The sequence below is a fragment of the Balaenoptera physalus genome (genome assembly GCF_965194825.1).
Source record: "Balaenoptera physalus genome assembly, chromosome: 8".
Taxonomy (NCBI): domain Eukaryota; kingdom Metazoa; phylum Chordata; class Mammalia; order Artiodactyla; family Balaenopteridae; genus Balaenoptera; species Balaenoptera physalus.
This window is the reverse complement of record NC_138887.1, coordinates 22,911,673-22,936,176: the sequence shown is the minus strand read 5'-3', so window position 1 is coordinate 22,936,176 and position 24,504 is coordinate 22,911,673. Positions and strand designations below refer to the sequence as shown.

At 37.6% G+C, this 24,504-nt stretch overlaps 1 protein-coding gene across 2 annotated transcripts in view; it reads right to left on the bottom strand.

The window, feature by feature from the left end:
- GNAI1 (G protein subunit alpha i1) overlaps positions 1-24,504 on the bottom strand; it is an 89,415-nt gene that overhangs the window by 28,426 nt on the left and 36,485 nt on the right. For both annotated transcript variants that reach the window (XM_082473617.1, XM_082473618.1), the window contains 2 exons: positions 6,896-6,938; positions 6,665-6,806 (listed from right to left, as the gene is read on the bottom strand). In XM_082473617.1, coding sequence (XP_082329743.1) covers positions 6,665-6,806; positions 6,896-6,938 — 185 coding nt within the window. The remainder of the gene's footprint in view (positions 1-6,664; positions 6,807-6,895; positions 6,939-24,504) is intronic.

The following is a 24,504-nucleotide window of genomic DNA, read 5'->3' as shown; positions in this document are numbered from 1 at the left end:
AAAGAAATTTATTTGCCAGGCAATTATTTGCAAGTAGCAAGGAAAAAATTCCTTGGATGTAGCCGAGTTAGTATGTTTTCAAATGACTAAGAACTAAATGAAAATAAGATGGTTTAAAGAATGTAAATTCCAGTTCATATAACTGCATGTTTGGGGAACTCAAAGGAGATGGGAAATGCTATCTTCTCATGCAGTGATGATCAGGGGGCAACTGTTAGTTAGTGACAACACATTTTATTTGAAGCCGTCACCTATTTTGTGAGAATTACGGGGAAGAGAGGACTTTGAGGGACCATGATGGCTGTCTTCTGATATATCAGGAATCATCAAAGGTAAGAAAGAACAGACTTTGTGCTTAGGCACAGAGCAGAAAAAGAATTCTGAGGGCAAAAGATATCAGATTTCAATCCAATAAGAACACTTTTTCACAACCAAAGCTATCCAAAAACACAAAAAAAGGAGGGAGAGTGAGAGACTGAAATTGTTAAGCAAAGGCTAGATGAGTGTTTCAATAGAAAACATCAGAAAGCCCTTCTACGATAGAGGCTGAGTAATATGATAAAGGAGTGTTAAAAAAAATAGTGCACCTTTGAATTTTTGACCACAGGGATAATATATTGATGTCATGATTGACAGAGGTATAGAAATCCTTTGTTTCAATGGTTTAGGATAATTATTTCATTAATAACATTAGGCAACAATACTGAACACCACATACAATGAGAATTACTGACATATTTAATCTACCACATTTCTAGAGCATACAATCACTCCTATAAATTTAAGACAGTTATACTGCTTTCACCAAAGTTAGTGTACTGGTAAGGAAATCTTGAGAACTTTAGTGAAGTCACCTCTCCAAGGCGCCTGGTGCTAATCCCAGATGTTAAAGAATTGCTTTAAGAAATAAACAAATGTAAAACTTTTTTTCTCTAAAAACACAAGTGTAACCAAAGTAAAAATGACTGAGGCAAGGAAAGAGGAAGTTGTTTTTCTTTTTTTCCCCGTAACACTGCTTAAGGGGGAAGGGGTGGGGGATAAAAGTAAAATCATCTAAATTAATTTTAACTAAATTGCAGACGGCAAAATTTTTGACTAAATTGCAGTGAGCATGACCTTCATTATGTCAAGAAGAGAAATTATAATAAGTATGTTACACAAATATAACTTTTATGTATATATTTATGACTCATAACTATATAGCTTTAATTTTCAAATTAATAAAATAAATATTAAACTGTTCTTTGTATGCACAATAGAACCTATTGTGAATAGACAAACATGTAATAAATACTACATGAACTGAGCAAAGTAGAAAAATACTGTGCTGGAGGCATATAATACATTTCAAATGAAGGTTAATATCACTTTGTCACATACATAATAAATCAGTATTTCTCAGAATCAAAAACAACATAATATTATAACTTCTTCATCTTAGTTCTCAACGATAAACCAGACTACTACTATAAATAATTCAAACATTCATCTGGAAAAATGATAAGTAGAAATAACTAGAAACATTTTGAAAAAGAATACTGGGGACAGAGGGCTGAAATGACCAGATATTAAAAGTCTACAATATGTAGAACATCTAGTATTAATGCAGATCAACAGGGGGAGAAAATCCCAAATGTGAACTTACATGACAAAGGTGGCAGGATAAATCAGTAGGAAAGAATACAATTATTCAAAAAATACTTGTGAATAATTAGATAGCCATATGAAGAGGAAAAAAAATAATGTAGATCCTTATTCCATGCATAAAACAAAGTTTCAGAGGGATTAAAGAACTAACATAGAAACGATGCTGAAATTCACTCCCCTAAAAAACTTTTAAAATAGCACAAATATTTGGTAAATCTTTGGTTGAGAGAAGATTTTCTAAATTTAAACACAATGGAAGAAATAATAGGGGAAAATTTTTTAAATGACAACCTAAGATTAAAGGCAATAAGCCAAATGTGAGAGAACATTTGCATTAGTGGACAAAGGGTTAATATGCAAGTACATACAAACAAGCAAATACATAATCAAAACACCAAGACTCCAATCCGTAGATGAATAAAGGATAAAATAAGCCACTAACATAGAGAAATAAAAAGTCAATAAATGGAAAACTGCATAGTTATATTAAAAAATTGAAAATGCAACTTAAATTAAAGTAAGACTTACTAATAAATTAGCCAATATTTTAAACATGTCAGACTCCAAATTTTGGCTACCCAGAGTGCTAAGAAAAGGCACTGCTGCTAGGAAAGTAAATTGACACAGCCTTTCTCAAAAGCAATCTGGCAAATCTGGCAGAGACATAATCTAACTAAATAACGAAATAAATTTAAAAATTAGAGGAAGAGAAAAGTGGCCATTATGCAGGAGCACGCTGAGGTTTAGGGGAGAAAGGGAGCTTAAGTCAATTCAAGGCAAGGTTTTCTGTTCCTTACAGCCCAGCTTATTCCAAGGAAGTGCTTCTCAAGCTTTCTGGGATGAAAGATCAGTCTTGTGTTTTATTTGTTTCATTTTCTTTTGTTTCCAATCTTTCAAAACTAATACTATTGGGAAAATAACATTTAAATGACGTAAAATATAAATACATTTTTGTAAACTATCAGAGTTAACATATAAATTACTCTGTCAATTGCAGTAAAAGTTTGTCTAATCGCTTCCTTTACTTCTGTACTCACCTGTGCACATGCTTGTGTGCAGGCACTGTCCATGGACCACATTCTGAGCAGCACAATTCTAAGTGATGCAGTGACATGTTGATAGGCCCCTGTTCAACACTTCCCTAACTGTACATTACTAAAAACAAAATAATCTAATTTATCAATAAATTGTCATCCACAGATGGACTACATGTATTATGAGAGTTTTGAAAGGATATTAGGCACAAATTTTGATTGCTCTATTCCAGCCTTAAAAAATTTTGTTTCCTCTCATTTTAAATAACTAATGTGTAATCTGCTTTGCATATCTGCTAGCTGCTAAATACGAAGCAAACCACAGCAAATTGTCACTGTCTCTTAAAATTTTACATCTTTTAGTCAATTCTCACCCAGTTAACCTACATATTAAAATGTAATTCCAATCAAGATACCGACAGGCTTTTTTTGTTTGTTTCAAAAGGGTTGTGAGGAATTAAGTTGATTCCCAAGTTTATCTGGAAGAGAAATGCATTATAGCCTTTATATTTTGGTTAAAAAAGAACAATGGGATGGGTGCACTTACCCTACCAGATACCAATATCCTATGAAGCAAGAGAAACTAAAATAATATGACTCTGACAAATATAATAATAGTAGTATAATCATTATAAATAACAACAGCAATAACAAACAGTTACTGAGCATCGATTATGACCAAGGCATGTAGTAAAGGCTTGTCATTATTTCTCAGAACCCTGTAAGGTAGATGTTATTATTATTTCCATCTTATTATGAAAATAAGTGACTGAGCTAGGGAAGAAAAGAATATATCAATAAAAAGAAAAAATGGAGTTCAGAAAAACACTCAATTTAATGCTAAGTGTAGCATTTTCAAGTCACCCAGGAATGGAGTATTTAATACATGGTTGTAGGCAAGGGATGATCAGATTATAAAATATACTTAGATTCCACCTAGAAAAAGGAAGATAATTAAAAAATAATTGTAAGCTGAAGAATGTCTGACAAGGCACAAAACACAGAAGTCACAACTGATTGAAGAAAATCAAAAGTTCTGTAACAAGAAAAATACTGTTTCAAAAAAATAAAAGAAATATGCTGAATAAAAATATTTGTAAAACATAAAGAAGTAATATCCGTAATATTCAAAGAGATTCAGTGTGAAAAGGACATGGAATTTAACAGAACTGAGTAAAGAATACTAAGAGGAGTCCATAGAAAAGATACAAAATGACAAACTTCTCAACCTCACTACAAATCAGGAAAATAAAAACTAAGAAAGAAAGATAATATTTTTTTACTAAGATATTAAAAAATTAAAATGTTAATGTATCTAAGTTAATGACACTCTGGGAAAGTTGACACTGATGCACGGTTGCTAGAAAAGATTATTCACTTCGTGTTTTTTCTGAAAACAGAAAAAACTATGGTACCTATCAAACTTAAATATCTGGTTATCCTTCAACTTAAAAGGCTAATACTTCCAGGAATTGATACTGTAGAAAAAGAAATATATTCAGCCTTTCTCTATACTGTTTCTTCTTTCTAGAATGCTTTTTCCTTGTTTTTGTCTAGAAAACTCTTAATACATGTTGCAATACCAAGCTCAAAGTCCCTTCCTCCTGTCTAGGCCATGTTTAATTCATCTTTATATTCCTTAGCACAATTTCAATAGCCTCATAGTATTTTAAAATTTGCAGACTTCCCTGGTGGCACAGTGGTTAAGAACCCGCCTGCCAATGCAGAGGACACGGGTTCAATCCCTGGTCTGGGAAGATCCCACATGCCGAGGAGCAACTAAGCCCATGTGCCACAACTACTGAAGCCCGCACGCCTACAGCCCGTGCTCCACAAGAGAAGCCGCCACAATGAGAAGCCTGCTCACCATAACGAAGAGTAGCCCCCACTTGCCACAACTAGAGAAAGCCCGCAAGCAGCAACAAAGACCCAACGCAGCCACCAATAAATAAATAAATAAATTTATTAAAAAATAAATAAATAGAAAAATAAGATTTGCATAGAGGTAAGGCAACAAAGACACGGAGTAGACCAATCAGAACCAATGAGAGAGACTGAAGATGTTTATGTGAAAGAGTAACAATGGCTAAAGCTAACAGAAGTAATAGTCGGTAGGTAGGAAGAAAACAAAGGACCAGGGGACAGCTAGAGAGAGCTTAAAAAGAGTGGATGAAACTAGCACCAGTGAAACAAAAATGAGCAGTGCAGGCCCCCATGTAGATTCCAGAGCATCAGAAAACCAGTTTTAAAAAAAAGCTTGTGGTGAGAGAGCAGTTATTTCCAGTCAGTCCTGAAACAGCCCAAATCTGCCCCAAAAAGGACAGAAAATGACAATATTCCTTGAGAGAAAAATATGAAAATAAAAAGACCTCATAAAAAGCAGCTTGCATCGACCCATCATTACCTCGTACAATGGAGGCTACAAAAACCTCTCTCTCTAATAATCACACGTAAGATCTGAACACAGAATACTGTACACATGAATTGGAATTAGAGTACAATTTATTCAATTCTTTATCATAGGGTAGCTCTCTTTTGTGTAAGACTAAGAGCTCAAAAAAAATTTGCTGAATGAATAAATGATAAATGAATAAGTTACAGCCTGAATGGATAGTATTGATAAGGCAAAAATTGTCTGGATATGATCAAATCTTACTTCAGATAAGATAATTTAGAAGAATGCTATGAATTATTATTAAAAATGATCTTGAAATCTATTTGAAAATTTTAATTCATTACCCTAAGCTTTTTAATCTTTGCTTAAAAGGAAAAGCTTAGTAAATTAATATGGCCTAGCAACTTATAAATATTAGATTAACTTATTATAAAAAATAAACCAGATTTGCTTTACAGATTTCTCCAATGTATGTTCTCTAACGTTGCTTTCATTCATTTTTTTTCCTGTTAAGCACACAGTGAGCCTCTACGTAAAAATAAAAACCTAACAGACGTTAAGAAGACAAAAAGTTACGGTCTCTATGTAAAAAATCTTCATAGTATTATCAGGGAGATAGCACACACACATTGAACACATAAAAATAAAAGGGAACTATAAAAAGGGGTAACAGTAGTAGTAGTAATAATAAACCTACTTTGTACAAAAATATTAAAAATTAATCTAGAGATTCAGTTAAAGGTTTCTGGGAAGGTCAAGTTTTACATCAGTTATTAAAAAAAAGAATCAGTGAAGAATAAACCATAATAAAATAATACTAAAACTTGAAACAAACAGATTAAGCAAGCAAACTGGGACTGGGGGAAAAGGAGAAAGAGAAAATACCCTATGGACTCGCTGGGCCTACTTCCAATCAAACTGAAAATAAGTTACACATTGGGCCCAACAAGGAAGCACAGGCACACTGCATTGGTTACCACCATGTGGCAATCTTTCTATCATGTAATGTCCTGGGTTCCAGTTTCTTTACGGATAAAATAAAGAGGTGAAACCAGCTTGTCTCCTAAGGTCCTAGCTGCGAAATTCTGAAAGATGTTTTCTAATAGCCAGTATTTTCTGATTCCAAAGGTTAGCAAACTTGTACACTATTTTCATCATCTGAGACTAGATTGCTTTTTAGTCTGGGCATGAACGCAAATAATTAGATCAATTTCAGCACTCCAAATCATAAAAACGAATTCTGAAGAATGCCAGTGTAGGCAGTTTACTAAACTCAGTAGTAACTACTAAAAACTGCTATGGAGACACAGAGGTGCCCAATATGCCATGTTATGTAGAAAACACTGCAATGGATATTGAGTGGTCCCAATCATCTTATGGATAAGGAAAATATTCTAGCTCTAAAGGGAAGATTATGCAAACCTGTGTATTCTTACTTCACTCACTTCTAAAGCTTCTGACCTACTTCACTCACTACCATCCTTCTGGTCCTGAGATAGTTGATAAATCTATGTTATAGAATATGGTGTTAATCATGCAAGTTGTTTTTTTACTCATCAGGTCTGCTCCAAGGACTTTAGTAACTTACAGCCCGGGCCGAGTCACCGAAGTCTATCTTCAACCTCCCCATGGCCCTAATGATAGCAATAATTGATTGGATGGTGTTACTGTAGACCACTGCTTTGTACTGTTTACATTCCTCTTCCGAATAACCAGCTTCGTGGATAATTCTAACGAGACAAAAGAAAAAAGGTAACACTTCCTTTGATGGAACAGTACACGTAAACATTAAAAAATTTAATGTTTTAAATCTACTTACTTCATTTGCTTCACAATTGTACTTTTCCCAGATTCACCAGCACCTAACAAAAGGGAAATAAAAAAAATGAGGGATTTCTAATTTTATCACTTATGTATATCCAACTCCCAACACACACTCTCTCTGTCTCTTACAGTTAATTTTTAAAAAATTTTTATTGGAGTATAGTTGATTTACACTGTTGTGTTAGTTTCTGCTGTACAGCAAAGTGAATCAGTTATACATACACATACATCCACTCTTTTTTAGATTCTTTTCCCATACAGGTCATTACAGAGTATTGAGTAGAGTTCCCTGTGCTATACAGTAGGCCCTTATTTATTTTATATATAGTAGTGTGTATATATCAATCCCAATCTCCCAATCTACCCCCCACTTCCCCCAAGTTTGTTCCCAAGTTTGTTTTTTACATCTGTGATTGAATTTTTTTATATCAAAATGATCTTTATTGGTTTCCAAACATACAGAAAATTTCTTAAAAATAAGTCCCATCTGTTTATTACATCATAATTCTTAAACTCAGCTAAAAAAGAAAATGCTTTCATCGATGTTTTTACGTATTCCCTGAAGTATTAAAAAAAATTCTTTCTTCTATAACTTACACTGAAGCAGTATAAATAAATTTTACTCAAGATTTTGCTCCCCACTGGAAGATGTTTAACTGGCTGGCCAATTATCATAATTTGCCTCATGTGAAGTGGACAGCCCAGTGGTGCCAAGAAATCACGAAAATTATTTTTAAATATTACGTTATAATAAAATAGCTATCTCACACATTATATAGTCAACCACCATTACTGAACAAGTGACACACAGCCGACATGCTTCGCTAACACTGGGGATGCAATGGTATGGCAGAAATGTCTCCCCCTATGTTTTCCTTTATTCCCTGTCATAAACCCATTCTCAAAACTCTCCTTCACTCTACATATTCATGACCTCCTCACAATTTGAGTCTCTAGAATTATGCCATCATAACACGAAAATATCACTAACCAAATGGCCCTTTATAAAATTAGAGCCCTCTAGATACTGTGAACATCTGAGCACAGGACACAAAACAAGGAAGGTATGACAAGTCTATTGTTTGGCTTCATACTGTCTTTGGCCAGGGCTACAGATCATGGAGCTGTTATTACTGTCTGAGAGACAGGGCTCAGGATTTTCATTACCTAGGCCTCATAGTCCCATTTTTCCGGAGCCACTGCTACATGCTCTATGCTCCAGTGTCACTGAACTTACAGTACCGACAACACCTACTGCTGACGACGCCACCAATCTTCAAACATACTGTTCCTCCTGCCAAAGCGTAATTTGTTCTGCTTCCTAGAGCTACACTCATGATGCTGTATCAACCATCAAACCTACCTCCTTCCTCAGCCTTTCCTGACCCACTCCCGCTGTGATCCCTGTTGCCTCTCCCTTTGAACATTTTCTACTTGAATGCTCAGCAGCTAACTTGTGCTAGACACACAATCAACCAGAAATGTACCCGAATGTATTTAAGCTATCTGTGAAGGATCAGTTAGATGGCAAACTTCTGGGCCTCATTCCCTTCTCCCCTTCCCCCTCCAGCTACACACATCCAAGTCATCAGAGGCATCAGAGAATAAGTCATAGTTGAATGGCCTATTTGAAAACCTGGGGGAAAAACTGCTTAAATTTTACTTGTGATTTGATATTCAAGAAATTTTCCCAAGATAGCTGCATATTAAGTAGAAAAGCAGGCGCTGAATAAACAATGAGGGCATTATTCATCTACAGACAGCCTTTGAATCTTGGCAGGGCATCTGCCAATACAAACAACTCCAAGATAAACAACCCATTATATATTAATCAACAACAATATACTTGGCTCTATGAAAAGCACAATCGTAGGCATTATGGCTCACACATTTCTCTAATTCAAGAGAAGTCCGCCCAAGTAACACACCCTCGGCAGTTTCCAGCAGGGCTATCTTCAAGGGGGCCCTCTGTGCTTCTCGGGCACGGCAAGTTGACTCAGCAGCAGCCGTGTTTTGCTGATAGGACATTTTAGATCCCAACATCCATTCACGGGGTGGTGATTCCACACGCAGAGTGAGCTTCGATGAACCCATGGCCCATTCTGTTAGTGAAACAACTCAGAGGTTCAGAGAAAGGCTCACATGATACAAGCTCGTGAGGTCTGAGAGCCATACAAGGGGAAAATCAGAAATAGCAAAGAATAAGATGGTTACCAGCTGAACTCTGTGTATGCTGATGAGAATTTTTCAATCTTAATGAGAAAAAAGCAAGTTTTCCTAATGTTAGACATTATCTTTAAATTCTAATTCACTTCCTATCTCATACAATAGTTGGTGACATGGGACACTGAGAGGCTTACTCCACAATGAGCATCTAGTCAATGGCTTGCGGTTCCAAAAAATCCTGAAATATGTTTAACATTAAAGAGTGGAGATGGCAGTGTTATTGGCTGGATTTCCACCTAATTTCTTTGCTAGTTAGACAAGGTACTCTCTGTGGACCAGATTTCCTAAAGACAGAAATACTGGGGAAAAAAACTTTCATAATTTAGCAGTTTATATAATTACTTTTCAATTCTTACTTCCATGCAGAGACTCCTAACAGGAAAATTAGAAATGCTGCACGGTTATGGTTCCAGCATTCTAAACACTGGTATTCTTTCCACACAGCGTACAGGAAAGAGTTAAAGGTGGTCCTCTAGAAATCTCAGTAAGCACAGTCCTGTATGAGAGACTGACAGGAAGCAATACTGTAAAAAAACAACAAAACAAACAAACAAAAAACCCCTCAGAGGTAGTGGAGGCAGGAGAAAGGAGAAAAGGGTAAATTTTCCTAGCAGTACTCGGCTGGGCAGCTATTGCTTTTCAGTTCAATCCACAGGCAAGATTAAAAGAGTGAGAGTACCCTTCTTTCAAGAAGAAACAAGGAATATGTAACACGGATCAGTCAGGAAAGATCAAAGCGTGGGACCGTTGCGGTCACAAAGCTGAGACGGTCAAGGTGACTAGGTGGCCTGTAAAGTAACTGCTGACAAGCTGGTGGCTGTGAGATGAACGAGACTCTAGGGTAGCGGGAAGGGAGGATGTAGCTCCCCAGGGCGAGAGTGTGTGCAGTGTGGCCACAGCGGGCCAGGAACCATGAAGCCACTGAGGGGGGTGCCCCAGACCTCTCTTTAAGGAGGAAGTGGCGGATGGAAAACTGCATCTCTGAGAGTAAATACTGAGCCCAGCAGGTGTGTGAAGTGGAGCTGGGCACCTGATAATGCACCACACAGATAATGGGAGGGCAAAGGACCATCACCACAGTAACGCGGGCAGGGCCTCGCCTGCGGCTCCGGGCTGCACACACAGGGCCGCTTATTAACGGGACTCGGAAAAGCAAAACGTATCAAGTGCGGACACGGAGCAGGACGAGGGAGGGGAACGACTAAAAGCAAATCAAGGTCTAAGTAAAGTAACCCCTTGGCTAGATTATAAGTCCTTGAACAGAATGATATAAGTTACCATTATAAAAATGATTATCAAACAGGGCTCACCCCTGATTTTTGTTGAGGGGCAGTCTAGAGAAATTTGGAATTTTAACTGTGGCGAGGTTTAAAAGAAAAAAGAAAACACCTCTGACCTCAGAAAACACATACTCCCCCCCCCCCCAACAAGAATATTCTTTATCCAACTTTGCTTGGGTTCACATTTATATCATTTATTTACTGGTTTCAGCTGCCTAACATCAAGGCTGTTCAGCATGAAAATGGTGATTCAGTCAAAGTCACCTTACCTGAATTCCTGACACCACTACTCCACTTTTAAAAACTCCCAACTTTTACGTACAATTAAACCATTTTTACATTCAATAAGACGAAATTACAATTCAGTTTAAACTGGAATAAAACCAAATTTACAAGTGCATTTAAAGTCGCTTCTGCTTATCATAATGCTACTGTAAGATTAATAAGATCAAGGTCCTTATTTTTAAGATAGAAGCAAATAAAGAGGATGCAAGGGCAAATATTAATTAAAAATAACAGGCTTAATTATCCCCCTTGAAAGTAAAGGAAAATTTCCCTCCCTTTTTCTTAGGACATTTACTTTAGAAAAATTTTAAATGTAAGTGCTTTCTCCTCTCTTTGAAATGTATATACAGTTGACCCTCGAACAACCTCGGTTTGAACTGCATGGGTCCACATATATGTGGATTTTTTTTTTTCCCCAATAAATTCATACAGCACTACGCAGTCTGAGGTTAGCTGAATCTGTGGCAGGTCCTGGAACCAATCCCCTGCAGATACCAAGGGACAACTGTATACCCTTTTGAAAACTAAACAGGTGTTTTTTGTCAGCTTTATGATCAAGAATGCCTTTCTCAAGGACCTGAGAACCATCTCTTTGAAAGGTAAACATCACAGGAGATAGCACCCCTATCTTCCAGTTTCTGCAGGTAGGTAGGAGTCTAACTTGGGTGGGAGTCTTGCTCCAAGTTGCAAAACTACCTCTTGTCATAAGGTAAGTTTGTTTCTCTTCTGGATAAGGTCCATTAGCTAAAAGATGGTTACCTCAATTACCAGATAAAGTTAGGATGAACTGTGTGTGACATAAGGTGTTGTAAAGCCTCTCATTTAGGGACTAGCTGTCATTTATCTCGAAAACATGTACGTAACCGTAACCGGTTGAATCAGCTTGGCTATGTTAAGTGGGTGGCACACCTTTCTGTCTTGCAGTCTCTTCATGGACTGCTTGTGATGCAATCCATTCAATAAAAAAATGGTTTCTTTCTCCACTACCTTTGTGAAGATGATTTCTGGGTTGGGAGAAGACTTTGTTTTTAATTATAATTCCCCAACATGGGTAACAGTCTAGAAATCTTTATTATTTAGCCGTGAGAAGCTCTGGACTTACATTTATATAAATATGTATGTATTTATAGGCTATATCTGACATTCTGGGATATAAAAATAATGACTGTAAACAGCAGAATCTAGATTCCCCCAAATGATCCCCTTTCTCCAAATATTAACTCCCCATAAAATTACTCCCCGAGCCATTCATGTCTGAGATAGGGATCACACTACTACACTGCACAAGGATGATTACACACCTAAGACTACTCTAGAATCCAGGTAGGACAAAAGAAAGGAGAATCTCGTGGGCAACACAGGAAGCTTTTTCCTGGCAGCCTAGTTAAAGAGACCACAGAAGTAACTAATTGAACTGAGGGGTCAATGTTTCTACGAGTCGAGTCTCGAGACTCACACGGTGAGGGTAAGGGAGGATAGAGGACTGGGGGCCACAAGTATACTCTTCGGGGTCTACAAGTTTGCTGCAAGAAATTTTAATTCAGTGTTTTTATTTGTATAACAAGAGTAATTTAAGAAATGCTGAGTCATCTGAATGCCTCTACCTAACTGAATTTCAGGATCTATATTTGAGTTTGTGTTTATAGGTCCTGAGATACTCAAGCAAGTGCCAAACATTGCACCTTGCTTGAGAATCTATCCATCCATCACTCTATCTGGTTTGGCTGTCAACCACTAGACCCCCTATCCAAAGAAAGGGCCATGTGTTTCCAGCAGGCCAATCCGAGTTGTGTTTGAGAGTAAAATTCCCTATGCTTATACATCTTATACAAACCATCAAATAGAACATTTTACAAATTAATATATATAAACATATTTATACATAATATACATAAAATATACTAAAAACTTAACAAAATAATCACTTTGGATACACTGATTTTTTTTTTTTTTTTCTCCAAGAAAGGAATGAGATCTAGGTGCCAGAGATTTTCCCTGGCCTTTTATGTGAAAATTATCAAGAAAAAAAATCACAGCACTCAAAGCATAATGTGGAATCTGGCCCACAGAAGTCACTTTCCATGATCACATCATGGAAAACACCATTAAAGGATGGGGCCAAAACAGAGGGAAGCAGCACTGAGAGAAAACTAGGATAAGGGAAGCCAGACAGCAACCCTTGAGCCTTTAGATATAGTCATATTTAGGGAGTCATATTACAATTGACCATCCAGAGTGAAACACTGTTGAGAGTTAAAGGGGGCAAAGCATAAACTAGGACTGACCTGGGAAAAGGAGAAAATATATCACTCTAGTCAGAACTGAAGACGATTTCAATTTGATTTCCAAGCTATGAGTCAGTTATGAGTTTGCTTTCTGTCACATGGACCCGAAAAGAGTTTTGGACTGACCCTGTGCCAAACAGTATTACTTTAATTATCTTTAGCTAATGAAGGAAAAACAAAGGAGGTTAATGATGCATTTGCAGCAAGTAAAGGTCAAATGATAATTACTGCCTGCTTTACAAAAGAAAGTTACAGAAGTTCAGACGGAGAAAAGATGTGGGAAAATCAGTCATTATATAGCCCACTGTAGAAGAGGGATGCCTTAATCCAAGAGTCATACTGTAAGTACAATTTATTGACTTATATTGGGTTGGCCAAAAAGTTCGTTCGGGTTTTTCCGTAACGTTACAGAAAAACCCGAACGAACTTTTTGGCCAACCCAACCATCATTATTTGTCTTACTAAATTCATATTAACTTTACTTTTTAAATGTTCATATACATTATGTTATAAAATTGTTTGGTTTTATAGTTCATAGAAGACCTATAAAGCATACGGAACTTTGTTCCCAATGACAGTTACACACTTTTGTGAAAATAATTTAGAACTACACAGGGGGGAAAGGTTTTCCTTTATCAGGGGGCCATACACTGCACTGTCTAAAACTCAAGTCTAACTGCTCTCGTGTTTTTGCTCAGCGGTTTACTATTAAGGACCAGTAAATAATTAACATATACAAACTCTCAACTTTTCCTATGTTGCCCTACAATTCTCCATGGGTCTCTCTCACATTTCTGAACGTATGTGAGCAGAGGCACCGACTGCCTTTATTCTCAACCATCTTTTCAAAGATGTTTATATAGAGAATAGTCTTGGAAAACGAGATAATGCTTCCCTCTGGAACAGAGAGCAGGTCTGTCTGTCGTCTAGCATTATAAAGATAACGTGCTCCGGGACAAAGATCAGGCGGGCTTACTGCACATTATGAAAAAAATACTGGGGATCCCTAACTTAAGGGCTCCTCTACTGCAACATAACCCATTGCTTGTACAGCCATGGCTCTCTTCGTGTTGCCCTTAGGGAACTGGGGCTGGGTAAATCGCCATAAAGGCTGATACTCTGGCAACTGCAATTGCTGTAATAAAGTCATTTTTGTCTCTGAACCAGGACTCTCATGCCTTCTGCCAGCAACCATGAAACTGGGGTGGGAATTCTCCAGCAGTCCAGTGGTTAGGACCCCATGCTCTCGCTGCCATGGGCCCGGGTTCGATCCCTGGTTGGGGAACTAAGATCCTGCGAGCTGCGTCGTGTGCCCCCCTTCCCCCCTCAAAAAAAAGGAAAAAAGAAACTGGGGTAAGCTAACTTGTTAGCTTGTAAGTAGGGTAAAGTCTCAGGTACTGAATAATTCTTGACATGCTCTTCTGCTTAATTTTTAATTAACTCCCAAATTTGACAACTAAGGACGCTTCCAGCCATGATCTCTACACCTGTACTACTTATCTTTCCTCAAATGGCAGCTTAATCAGGTTTGTCCAATAAACCCAAAGAAACAGCTAGAACAGTGGTTCTCAAAGCATGATCTAAGGACCAGTAGTATCAGCAACACTTAAGAAATGTACATTCTCAGGTCCCACCCAGAACTTACTGACTCAAACTCGGGCAGTGGGGCCCAGCAGTCTGTGTTATAACAATCCCTCCCAGGGGTTGAGAACCAGGGAGGTAGAAGAAAGGTCTCCTCCTTTTTTCTTGATTGCAATCAGAATTATTATAGTGATTAAGTTGCTGACGAGCTATAACAAACTATTATTTTTATGAAATATTTATATTTCCCTCCTCCCCCTGAAAGTGAGACAAGTAATATTGTTTTACATTTCTGCAAATAGCTTATTAAAAGACAGCTTAACTCTCCTATCTATGTCTGCATTTAATAGGATACACTGTATTACTTTGGTTGAATGAAGAAAATCCATTTTCACATAATAATGTAGTTAGAAAATGAAAGAGCATTTTAATAGGATTTGCAGATAATTGTGGATAGTCTTCTTTGATTCTATACCAAACTTTGAAAAGGGTAGCTTAAAGTTTGGTTATAATGGATTTCTGTGAACTTTTCATACTTTGGTAGCTTAAAATCCACTGGTCTATCTTGTACTTGGAATGGATCCCTTACCCATGTCTGATTTGGAAATTAGTTCACTGACTTATGCAGAACTGAATGTTGACATATTTTCAATATTAAAAAAAAAGAGCATTTATTTTTAAATTGCCTATTTAATATTATACATAATTTCACCAGAAAAAGCTTTAGGTCATGAGATGATATCAAGCTCCCAGTGGTAGGGACATGGTTTTTAAATTTCCTTTTTCTTTTTTTTGGCTTGAAAGCTCAAATTTTATTATTGGCAACAAATACTGTTTGCTGTTTTCCTTGAAGTGACAACCGACTAACTGCCAAATCCCCAAGTCGGATTAACCATAGTTTTCTATCAGTCTTTCTTTCAAGTGAAAATGGAATGGTATTCCAGGAAAAGAGCAACTAGTTCAATTCACAACTCAATCAATCACACAGCTGCTCTTCCTCAAGACAACCAACGTGCTCTGGCATATGCAAAAGTAGTTTGGGAGTACTTCCCATTTGGTCACACAGAATATTAAAGACATATGTGCTTAATGGTCAAGATTTAATAAAAATAATCATGCTTATGACTTCAGCATTTTTTAAATCACAAGTGCATAGTAGTGAAGAACACAATGACTACTGGTACAATCTCATGCTACTGACATGATTCAGCAGTTTGACCATTATGACTTTGGTACCATTAGAGCAAACAACACAATAGAAAAGGCAAACAACATCTTAGTATTACTACGAAAATGGTCTCAGGGCCCCCAGAGTCCACAGATCCCTCCTAAAACCAGATTTAATGTCCTTCTCACCCACTGGACCATGAGCCATGAGGGAAGAGAGCCCCTGGTTTCTGTCACCATGATATCCCCAAAGCTAACTCCCATGGCAGGAGCACAAGACACTTATTCACCAGCTGGATGACAGGAAGAGAGGGAGGAGAGCGGGAGGGGAGGGGAGGGGAATATACAACAGGAAGAAAGCGTAAGAAAATGTAACTGAATATGTATATGAATTGTGGAAAGGGAGAATTCTGTTAGAAGACCAGAAGAAACAAAGAAGTGGGTGGAAGCTTGTGACTTCCCCTTAAAAACAGGTTCTCACACACACACACAAAACAAACAAACCCAACAACAACAACAAAAAAAACAGATTCTCTCCTTCTATTGTAATAAGAGTAGTGGCTTGGAACATGGCAGCTAGAGACTACATTGCTTATCTTTCCTTGCTGCTAGGTGTAGCCACTTCACCCCATTTCTCACCAAATCACGATGTGTGTAAAAGGAAAATGCAGCCTTGGACCCTCTGTCTCCTGTTCCTACGTATGAGCCAGAAAATGGGTGTCCCTGTGGTCTTGTTCCAACCATGTGAATTAAGACAATGTCCAAGGGACGGTAGAGCAATGAGAAGGCAGAAACTCAGGTCCCTGAATGGTCATGTGAGGCAGAGCACCCCAGCTCTAGTTAACCTTAGATCCGTTACACAAGAGAAATAAACACCTATCTTCTTTAGGCCATAGTCAGGTTAGGTTTCTCTGATACAGAGCTAGGCCTTCATGCTGACAATTTTTTAAAAGGTGGTCTAGATTTAAATATACAAGCAAATATAAAACAAACTAAAAAGTCCACAAACCTACAAATGTTTTTAAAAATTACCATAAAGTAGACAGGCAAACTAAAGAATAGGGAAAACTATCAGTAATTAATGAGTATCAAAATGTAGATTTTTTTTTCCCCAGTGCACAGCAAAGTGATTCACTTGTGTGTGTGTATGTATTCTTTCTCAGATTCTTTTCCATTATAGGTTATTACAAGATATTGAATATAGTTCCCTGTGCTATACAATAGGCCCTTGTTTATTTTATATATAGTAGTGTGCATATGTTAATCCCAAACTCCTAATTTATCTTCTCCCCTTCCCCACTATCCCCTTTGGTAACCATAAGTGTATTTTCTATGTCTGTGGGTCTATTTCTGTTTTGTAAATAAGTTCATTTATATTGCTTTTTAGATTACGTATGTGATAACATATGATACCTGTCTTTCTCTATCTGACTTACTTCACTTAACATGATAATCTCTAGGTCCATCCATGTTGCTATATATATATATACACCACATCTTCTTTATCCATTCATCCGTCAATGGACACTTAGGTTGCTTCCATGTCTTGGCCATTGTAAACAGTGCTGCTGTGAACATTGGGGTGCATGCATCTTTTAGAATTAGAGTTTTCTCCAGATATATGCCCAGGAGCAGGATTGCTGGATCATATAGAAGCTCTATTCTTAGTTTTTTAAGGAGCCTCCATACTGTTTCCATAGTGGCAGCACCAATTTACATTCCCACCAACAGTGTAGAAGGGTTCCTTTTTCTCCAACCCTCTCCAGCATTTACTGTTTGTAGACTTTTTAATGATGCCTATTCTGACTGGTGTGTAGCTGTCCAGTTTTCCCAGCACAACTTATTGAAGAGACTGCCTTTTCTCCATTGTATACTTGCCTCCTTTATCATAGATTAATTGACCATAAGTGCATGGGTTTATTTCTGGGCTTTCTATCCTGTTCCACTGATCTGTATGTCTGTTTTTATGCCAGAACCATACTGTTTTGATTACTGTAGCTTTATAGTATAGTCTGATACAAAAACAGAACCCATATATATGCTGCCTACAAGAGAACCATTTCAGTTCTAGAGACACATACAGACTGAAAGGGAGGGGATGGAAAAAGGTATTTCACACACATGGAAATCAAAAGAAAGCTGGAGTAGCAATATTTATATCATAAAAAATAAACTTTAAAATAAAGCCTGTCACAAGAGACGAAAAAGGACACTCCATAATGATCAAGGGATCAATTCAAGAAGATGATATAACAATTGTAAATATATACACACCCAACATAGGTGCACCTCAATATATAAGGCAAATGCTAACAGCCATAAAAGGAGAAATCGACAGTAACACAATAGTGGGAGACTTTTACACCGCACTTACATCAATCGATAGATCATCCAGACAGAAAATCGATAAGGAAACACAGACCTTAAATGACACATTAGACCAGATGGACTTAATTGATATTTATACAGCATTCCATCCAAAAGCAACAGAATATACATTCTTCTCAAGTGCACATGCGGCATTCTTCAAGACAGATCACATGCTGAGCCACGAAGTGAGCACCACAAAGTGAACATCAGTAAATTTAAGAAAACTGAAATCATATCAAGCATCTTTTCCAACCACAGTGCTATGATATTAGAAATCAATTGCAAGAAAAAAACTGTAAAAAACACAAACACATGGAAGCTAAACAATATGCTACTTAACAACCAATGGATCACTGAAGAAATCAAAGAGGAAATTTAAAAATACCTAGAAACAAATGAAAACAAAAACATGACAGTCCAAAACCTAGGGGATACAGCAAAAGCCATTCTAAAAGGGGTGTTTACAGGGATACAAGCTTACCTCAGAAAACAAGAAGAATGTCAAATAAACGACCTAACCTTACACATAAAGCAACTAGAAATAGAATAAACAAACTGTGAAATTAATAGAAATGATAAAGATCAGAGCAGAAATAAATGAAATAGATGAAGAAAAAAATAGAAAAGATCAATGAACCTAAAAGCTTGTTCTTTGAAACGATAAACAAAATTGATAAACCTGTAGCCAGACTCACGAAAAACAAAGAGAGAGGGCCCAAATCAATAAAGTTAGAAATGAAAAAGGAGAATTTACAACGGACATCGCAGAAATACAAAGCATCATAAGAGACTACTACAGCAATAAAATGGACAACCTGGAAGAAACAAATTCTTAGAAAGGTACAATCTCCTAAGACTGAACCCGGAAGAAATAGAAAGTATGAACAGACCAATCACAAGTACTGAAATTGAAACTGTGATTTAAAAACTCCACACAAACAAAACTCCAGGACCACATGGCTTCACAGGCGAATTCTATCAAACATTTAGAGAAGAGTTAACACCCATCTTTCTGAAACTGTTCCAAAAAATTGCAGAGGAAAGAAAACTCCCAAACTCATTCTATGAGGCCACCATCATCCTGATACCAAAACCACACAAAGATACCACAAAAAAAGAAAATGTATATTTTTAAAATTCATAATGAATTAACATTAACTGACAAGAAAAACACCAATACTCTAAATAACAAAAGACATAAACACAATTCATAGAGGAAAAACAGATACAGTAATTTTAAACTGTATATAGATATATATATCTTCATACTAAAAAAAGTACCTTGAAAGAAATACACTGAAAAGTGTTTGTATCTGATTAATGCAATTTTATGCCTCGAACATTTGTGTAATTCCAAATTTTTAAACTGTAAGACTGAATCAAAATTATACAATTTATTTATAAAAATTTGGTCATATCTCTCCAATGATTAAAGTTGAATGAGATCATCTTCTTTAATCTCGTTTGTTTCAACCCACGTTCCCATCTCATCACTCATGCACATAAATCTCACATTCTGATCACAGCAAATTACTTTTACTTCCAAAGTTTCACGATCATCCCCGCCTCCATTCCTCCCCCATACTTTCTCCCAAGTGGAGCCCTTATCAACATCGGCACTACAAGGGACCACACCATGTTCAGGCAGGGAGCATCTGGGATTGAATTTTCCCAACCAAGGCACGTCCAGTTCTCAGGGACAGTGAAAACCGAGCAGACAGACACCAGGCCTGCTCCATGGCCCAGTATGGCAGGCGGGAAAACCACCCAGCCCGCAGCCATACAGAGACTCAGGTGAGAGATTCCGAGGCCTGCACTTTGAGGCAGCTCAAGCAGGCAGGCTCTAAGCAGGCCATGAGTGACAGCACCAGAGACTTCAACTGTGATACCAGGAGCACCTAGGTGAGAGCCATTACCTCCACGATCAGAGGAGGAAGAGGGCATTACATCTAAGGGACTAGACCCTGTTCCCGCTGCAATGAGCTCAAGAAAGTCACTCTTCCCTCCCTTCCCACTCACAGTCCCCCACAGCAATTAGGGAGAACAGCAGGAAGGAAGGATGACAAGGGATGAAACATTTTTATCTGAACACTACATAAGTAGACTGTTTAAGTAATCAGATTGGACCAAGGCTTAAGCAACATTGAACATTTTGTAATTTTCGCTGCTAATCAGCAGGAAGTAAATTGATTTTAGGCTAAATAAAAATTAAAATAGTGTGAATCAACTCTTGTAACCCTCACTATTAATATACAGGCAATGATTTTTAAGCATATTTTTAAAAAGACAAGGATATTACACTTTCCCCTATCAAACATCTCAAATTTTACACACTATCTCCATAGCCTGTTCAGAGGAATTATTAAACCAGACTTGGAGGACCACATGTCTCATATCTGATGTGAGCTGACATCATCCTTTCACCACTTTGAAGACAGTGGTGAAAGACCACTTTGAAGACCACTTCCCTTCAGTACGTAATCCGATGCACATTCCCTTTTCTACTTTCACCAACTCAGAATAAATCAGTTCCGTGTGGTGCCAAGCTTTCGGCAAGTATCCATGTACCTTAAAGTTTTAATCAGGATTCTGGTTCAGGCAGTGGAAGTGGTTTAAACACGAGAGAAAGAATTCCATCGTTCTTTCACAAAGCAGTCCAGGGCTTGCGGTCAGCTTGATACTGTGAGAGACCCAAGCACCTTCTATCTTATTGCTCTGCCACCTTCATGACACGGCTTCCGACTCAGGTTAGGTATATCTAAGGTTCAGAATCCCACCGGCACATGAACTTGCAGTCAGTGGGAGGGGCAACAAGTAGAGGAAGTGAGGGAATGTGCTTTCTCTTTAAGGGGACAACCCAAAAGTTGTAACTCATTTCTCCTCATATCCCCGTGACCAGAACCCAGCTTCCTGGCTTCACTTGGCCACCAGGATAGCTGGGAAATACAGTCACTAGCTGTGTAACTATGTGTCTAGAAAATAGATATGGAGGGACCATGCATACTGGGGAATAACCAGAAATCTCTGCTTAGCTAGCCCATAAGCGTATTCTTTTCTTTCTTGTGTCATCTGTTCCACCTTTAAGTTAAAAAAAAAGCAAAAACTTTTAAAATGAAACATTATGCCAGTCAATATATACAAAATGAAAGAGTTGGGTTTGTGTTTTGTTTTTTATTTGTTTTGGTTTCCTCTTGAAAACTAAGTTGGATGCCTTGAAAAAATGTAATAAAGCAAGCAAGCTATTTAAAAAGGCCACTGAATTAGATAAGTGTGAGAAATTGTCCAACAGAGACAAGCAAAAAAATTAAATCTAAAAGGATTCTTCATTCATATTCCTTTGCAAGTATCTTTAATTGAAAAAAACAAACTGGACATAAGGGGTTCATTTTGGATATGCAAAAAAGACAACTGTGAACTATAGTCAGTGATTCATACTCCCCCCAAAAAGGCCATGATCGGACATCAAAAGATTGCTGAATAGCATTCTACCTATGTTTTCAACTAAAACAAAATATTCAAGTTATATATGCAAAAGGTTTTTTTTCAGGGTTTCCCCTTAAGACAGGTAAATTCTGATCCCATCAGCACAGAGAATTTCTACGAAGGAAACTTCCCCTTGCATATCAACATATTCAGAACTTAATTACCTTTATCTCCCAATTTTTATACTCCTCCCACAACTATTTTTCTAAAATGTTTAAATTTGTATCAACTGTTTAACCAAAAACTTCTGAGCACGGCATTGCAAGGATGCTAGGATTTGGACCCACATGCCTTTTAGCCTCACGTCTTCTATACTATACACCTCCAATCATTCTCTAGCCATGTAAGTCTTCAAAATAATCTATCTAACCTATACAGCCAGAATTCTAGCATCTATGCGTCAAGGATTATGTTAGGCAATCAAGGCAAAGTTGAATAAATCATGGGTCCTGACTCTAGAAAGTTGTATCCAGAATCAAAAGAGATAGTCAAGAAAATGAACAATTTCAATATACTTTCTTTCATTCAAAACATATGAAGTACCCACGTGATGGCAGGCACAACTCAGGGCATCGAGGGCAGGGTGAGTGGGAGTAAGAGCTGTGGCCCCCATCTCATGAGGGGAGGAAAAGGTGGCAGGAAACACTTCAGATCTTGTGGCGAGGAAAGGCTACTTAGAGGGGGTGACTGATACATGCAGATCTTTTACTTAAAATATCAACACCTGCTACTAATATCTCTCAACAAATTGATGTATCCAGTAAGTCAGTGGAAGAGCTCAATTAATGAAAGGAAGAAAATGACAGTAAAAGGTTACAGAAAAGTTAGTACAAACAAAACGTGTACAAGTATGTAATTCCAAAGTATAAGAACTACAGCCCTAATATACTTTTAATGGTATACTTTTATACCATTCTCCTAGGAAGGACACTAATAGGATTATGTTCAGAGAGGAGGTGTAGAGGACTACAAACTCCTTCATTTGAGCAAAGGCTGATGGAGGGAGGAATGTTTAGAAAAAAACCAGGAGACAACAGGATGTCTGATAAACAGCTGAAGAGCCCTCTCATGGGAAGAGAAGTTATACTGTGTGACACTCAAGAAGGCTGAATTAAGATCAATAACAAATTACACAGAAGCAAACCTGTCTCAGTAAAAGGAATAACCTGTTAATAAAATGATGCCAGAATCTATAAAAACACATCATCTGTCAATAGGATTATTATTCCCCTCAGTTCCTCAGTTCTTTATAGCAGGAGGCATATATATATATATATAAAATTTTATGTCATTTTACATCAAGATATAAGTTAAAAAGAGGGGGCTTCCCTGGTGGTGCAGTGGTTGAGAATCTGCCTGCCAATGCAGGGGACACAGGTTCGAGCCCTGGTCTGGGAAGATCCCACATGCCGCAGAGCAACTAAGCCCGTGAGCCACAGCTACTGAGCCTGCACGTCTGGAGCCTGTGCTCCACAACAAGAGAGGCTGTGACAGTGAGAGGCCCGCGCACCGCGATGAAGAGTGGCCCCCACTTGCCGCAACTAGAGAAAGCCCTCGCACAGAAACGAAGACCCAACACAGCCAAAAATAAATAAATAAATAAATAAATAAATAAATATTAAAAAAAAAAAAGAAATGGTGCAACTCCCCATTTCCCACAGTTAAAAATATTGTACACTAAACAGTTTGTTAAGAGGGTAGATCTCATTTAAGGTATTCTTACCACAATAAAAGGGGGTGTGTGTGTGGAAAGAATGGGGCAATACAGAACTCTGGATTACACTACTGGAAATCTTTAAAATTACTTGTACCACCTTGATTTATGCAGTCGTGTTTAAACTGTAGGTTTCATACAAACAACAATAATAAAAGACTATGTAAAAGACTATGTTGAATTCATACATTCTGGCCATAGCCAGTTTCTGTATGGGGTCAAAGTCCCATGGAGATGAATAAAAGAAAAGCCTTCACTGCTTTTTCTCATCAGTTCTCTCCACCAAACAAGAGTGAGTCTAAAAACTATCAAATGATGGGGCAGCTTTAACTAAATACCTCACTCCATGCAAACTGACACACAGAACCCTAAAGTTCATAAGTAATAGAAAAAAAGTCTTCAGTAAATATCCAATAAATTAATTTTTGCAAGGAAATAAGGAAATATTTTTAAGTAAAAATGAGAATAAACAATGCATCAAATCCCTCATGACTGGCTAGGACATAAAATAGGTTGGCAAGTATTGGCACACTAATCAGAAAAGATTTATTTAAGCAAAGAGGCTTTACATCACTTAAAAATTTAGTCTGGTTATCTGTAAGAGAAGGGATTACTTGATGCTAATTTGAGAACCCTTTAGTTTCTAGTTGAACCGGTTGCTCTAGGACTATGGAACCAGAAACAGTAAACTTCTTAAATGCCAACTGGGTTTTCTTTTCAAATTGTCTTTATTATAGCCGTATTACACTTACTATAAGATGTGCTAACTTCTGTATGTTAAATGTGAAACACGTGTATAACTAATGAAATACATGTCTTGATTCATCCTCTCTAATGGATGTAAATGCCAGATTAGGGCTTCCATTAGGGATTTAGTATACTTAAATTTTAAGAGTTAAGTAAGAGTTAATAAACATGAAAAGATACTACTGATACATCAGTAGTCATCAGGGAAATGCAAATCAAAACCACAACAGGATACTACTTCACACCAGGATGCCTGCCATATAGCACAGCGGCCCCCAACCTTTATGGCACCAGGGACCGGTATCGTGGAAGACAATTTTTCCACGGACGGGGGGAGGGGGTTCAGGCGGTAATGCGAGCAATGGGGGTGGGGGGATGGCTCAGGCAGTAATGTGATCGATGCGGAGCGGCAGATGAAGCTTTGCTTGCCCACCGCTCACCTCCTGTGCTGCCCAGTTCCTAACAG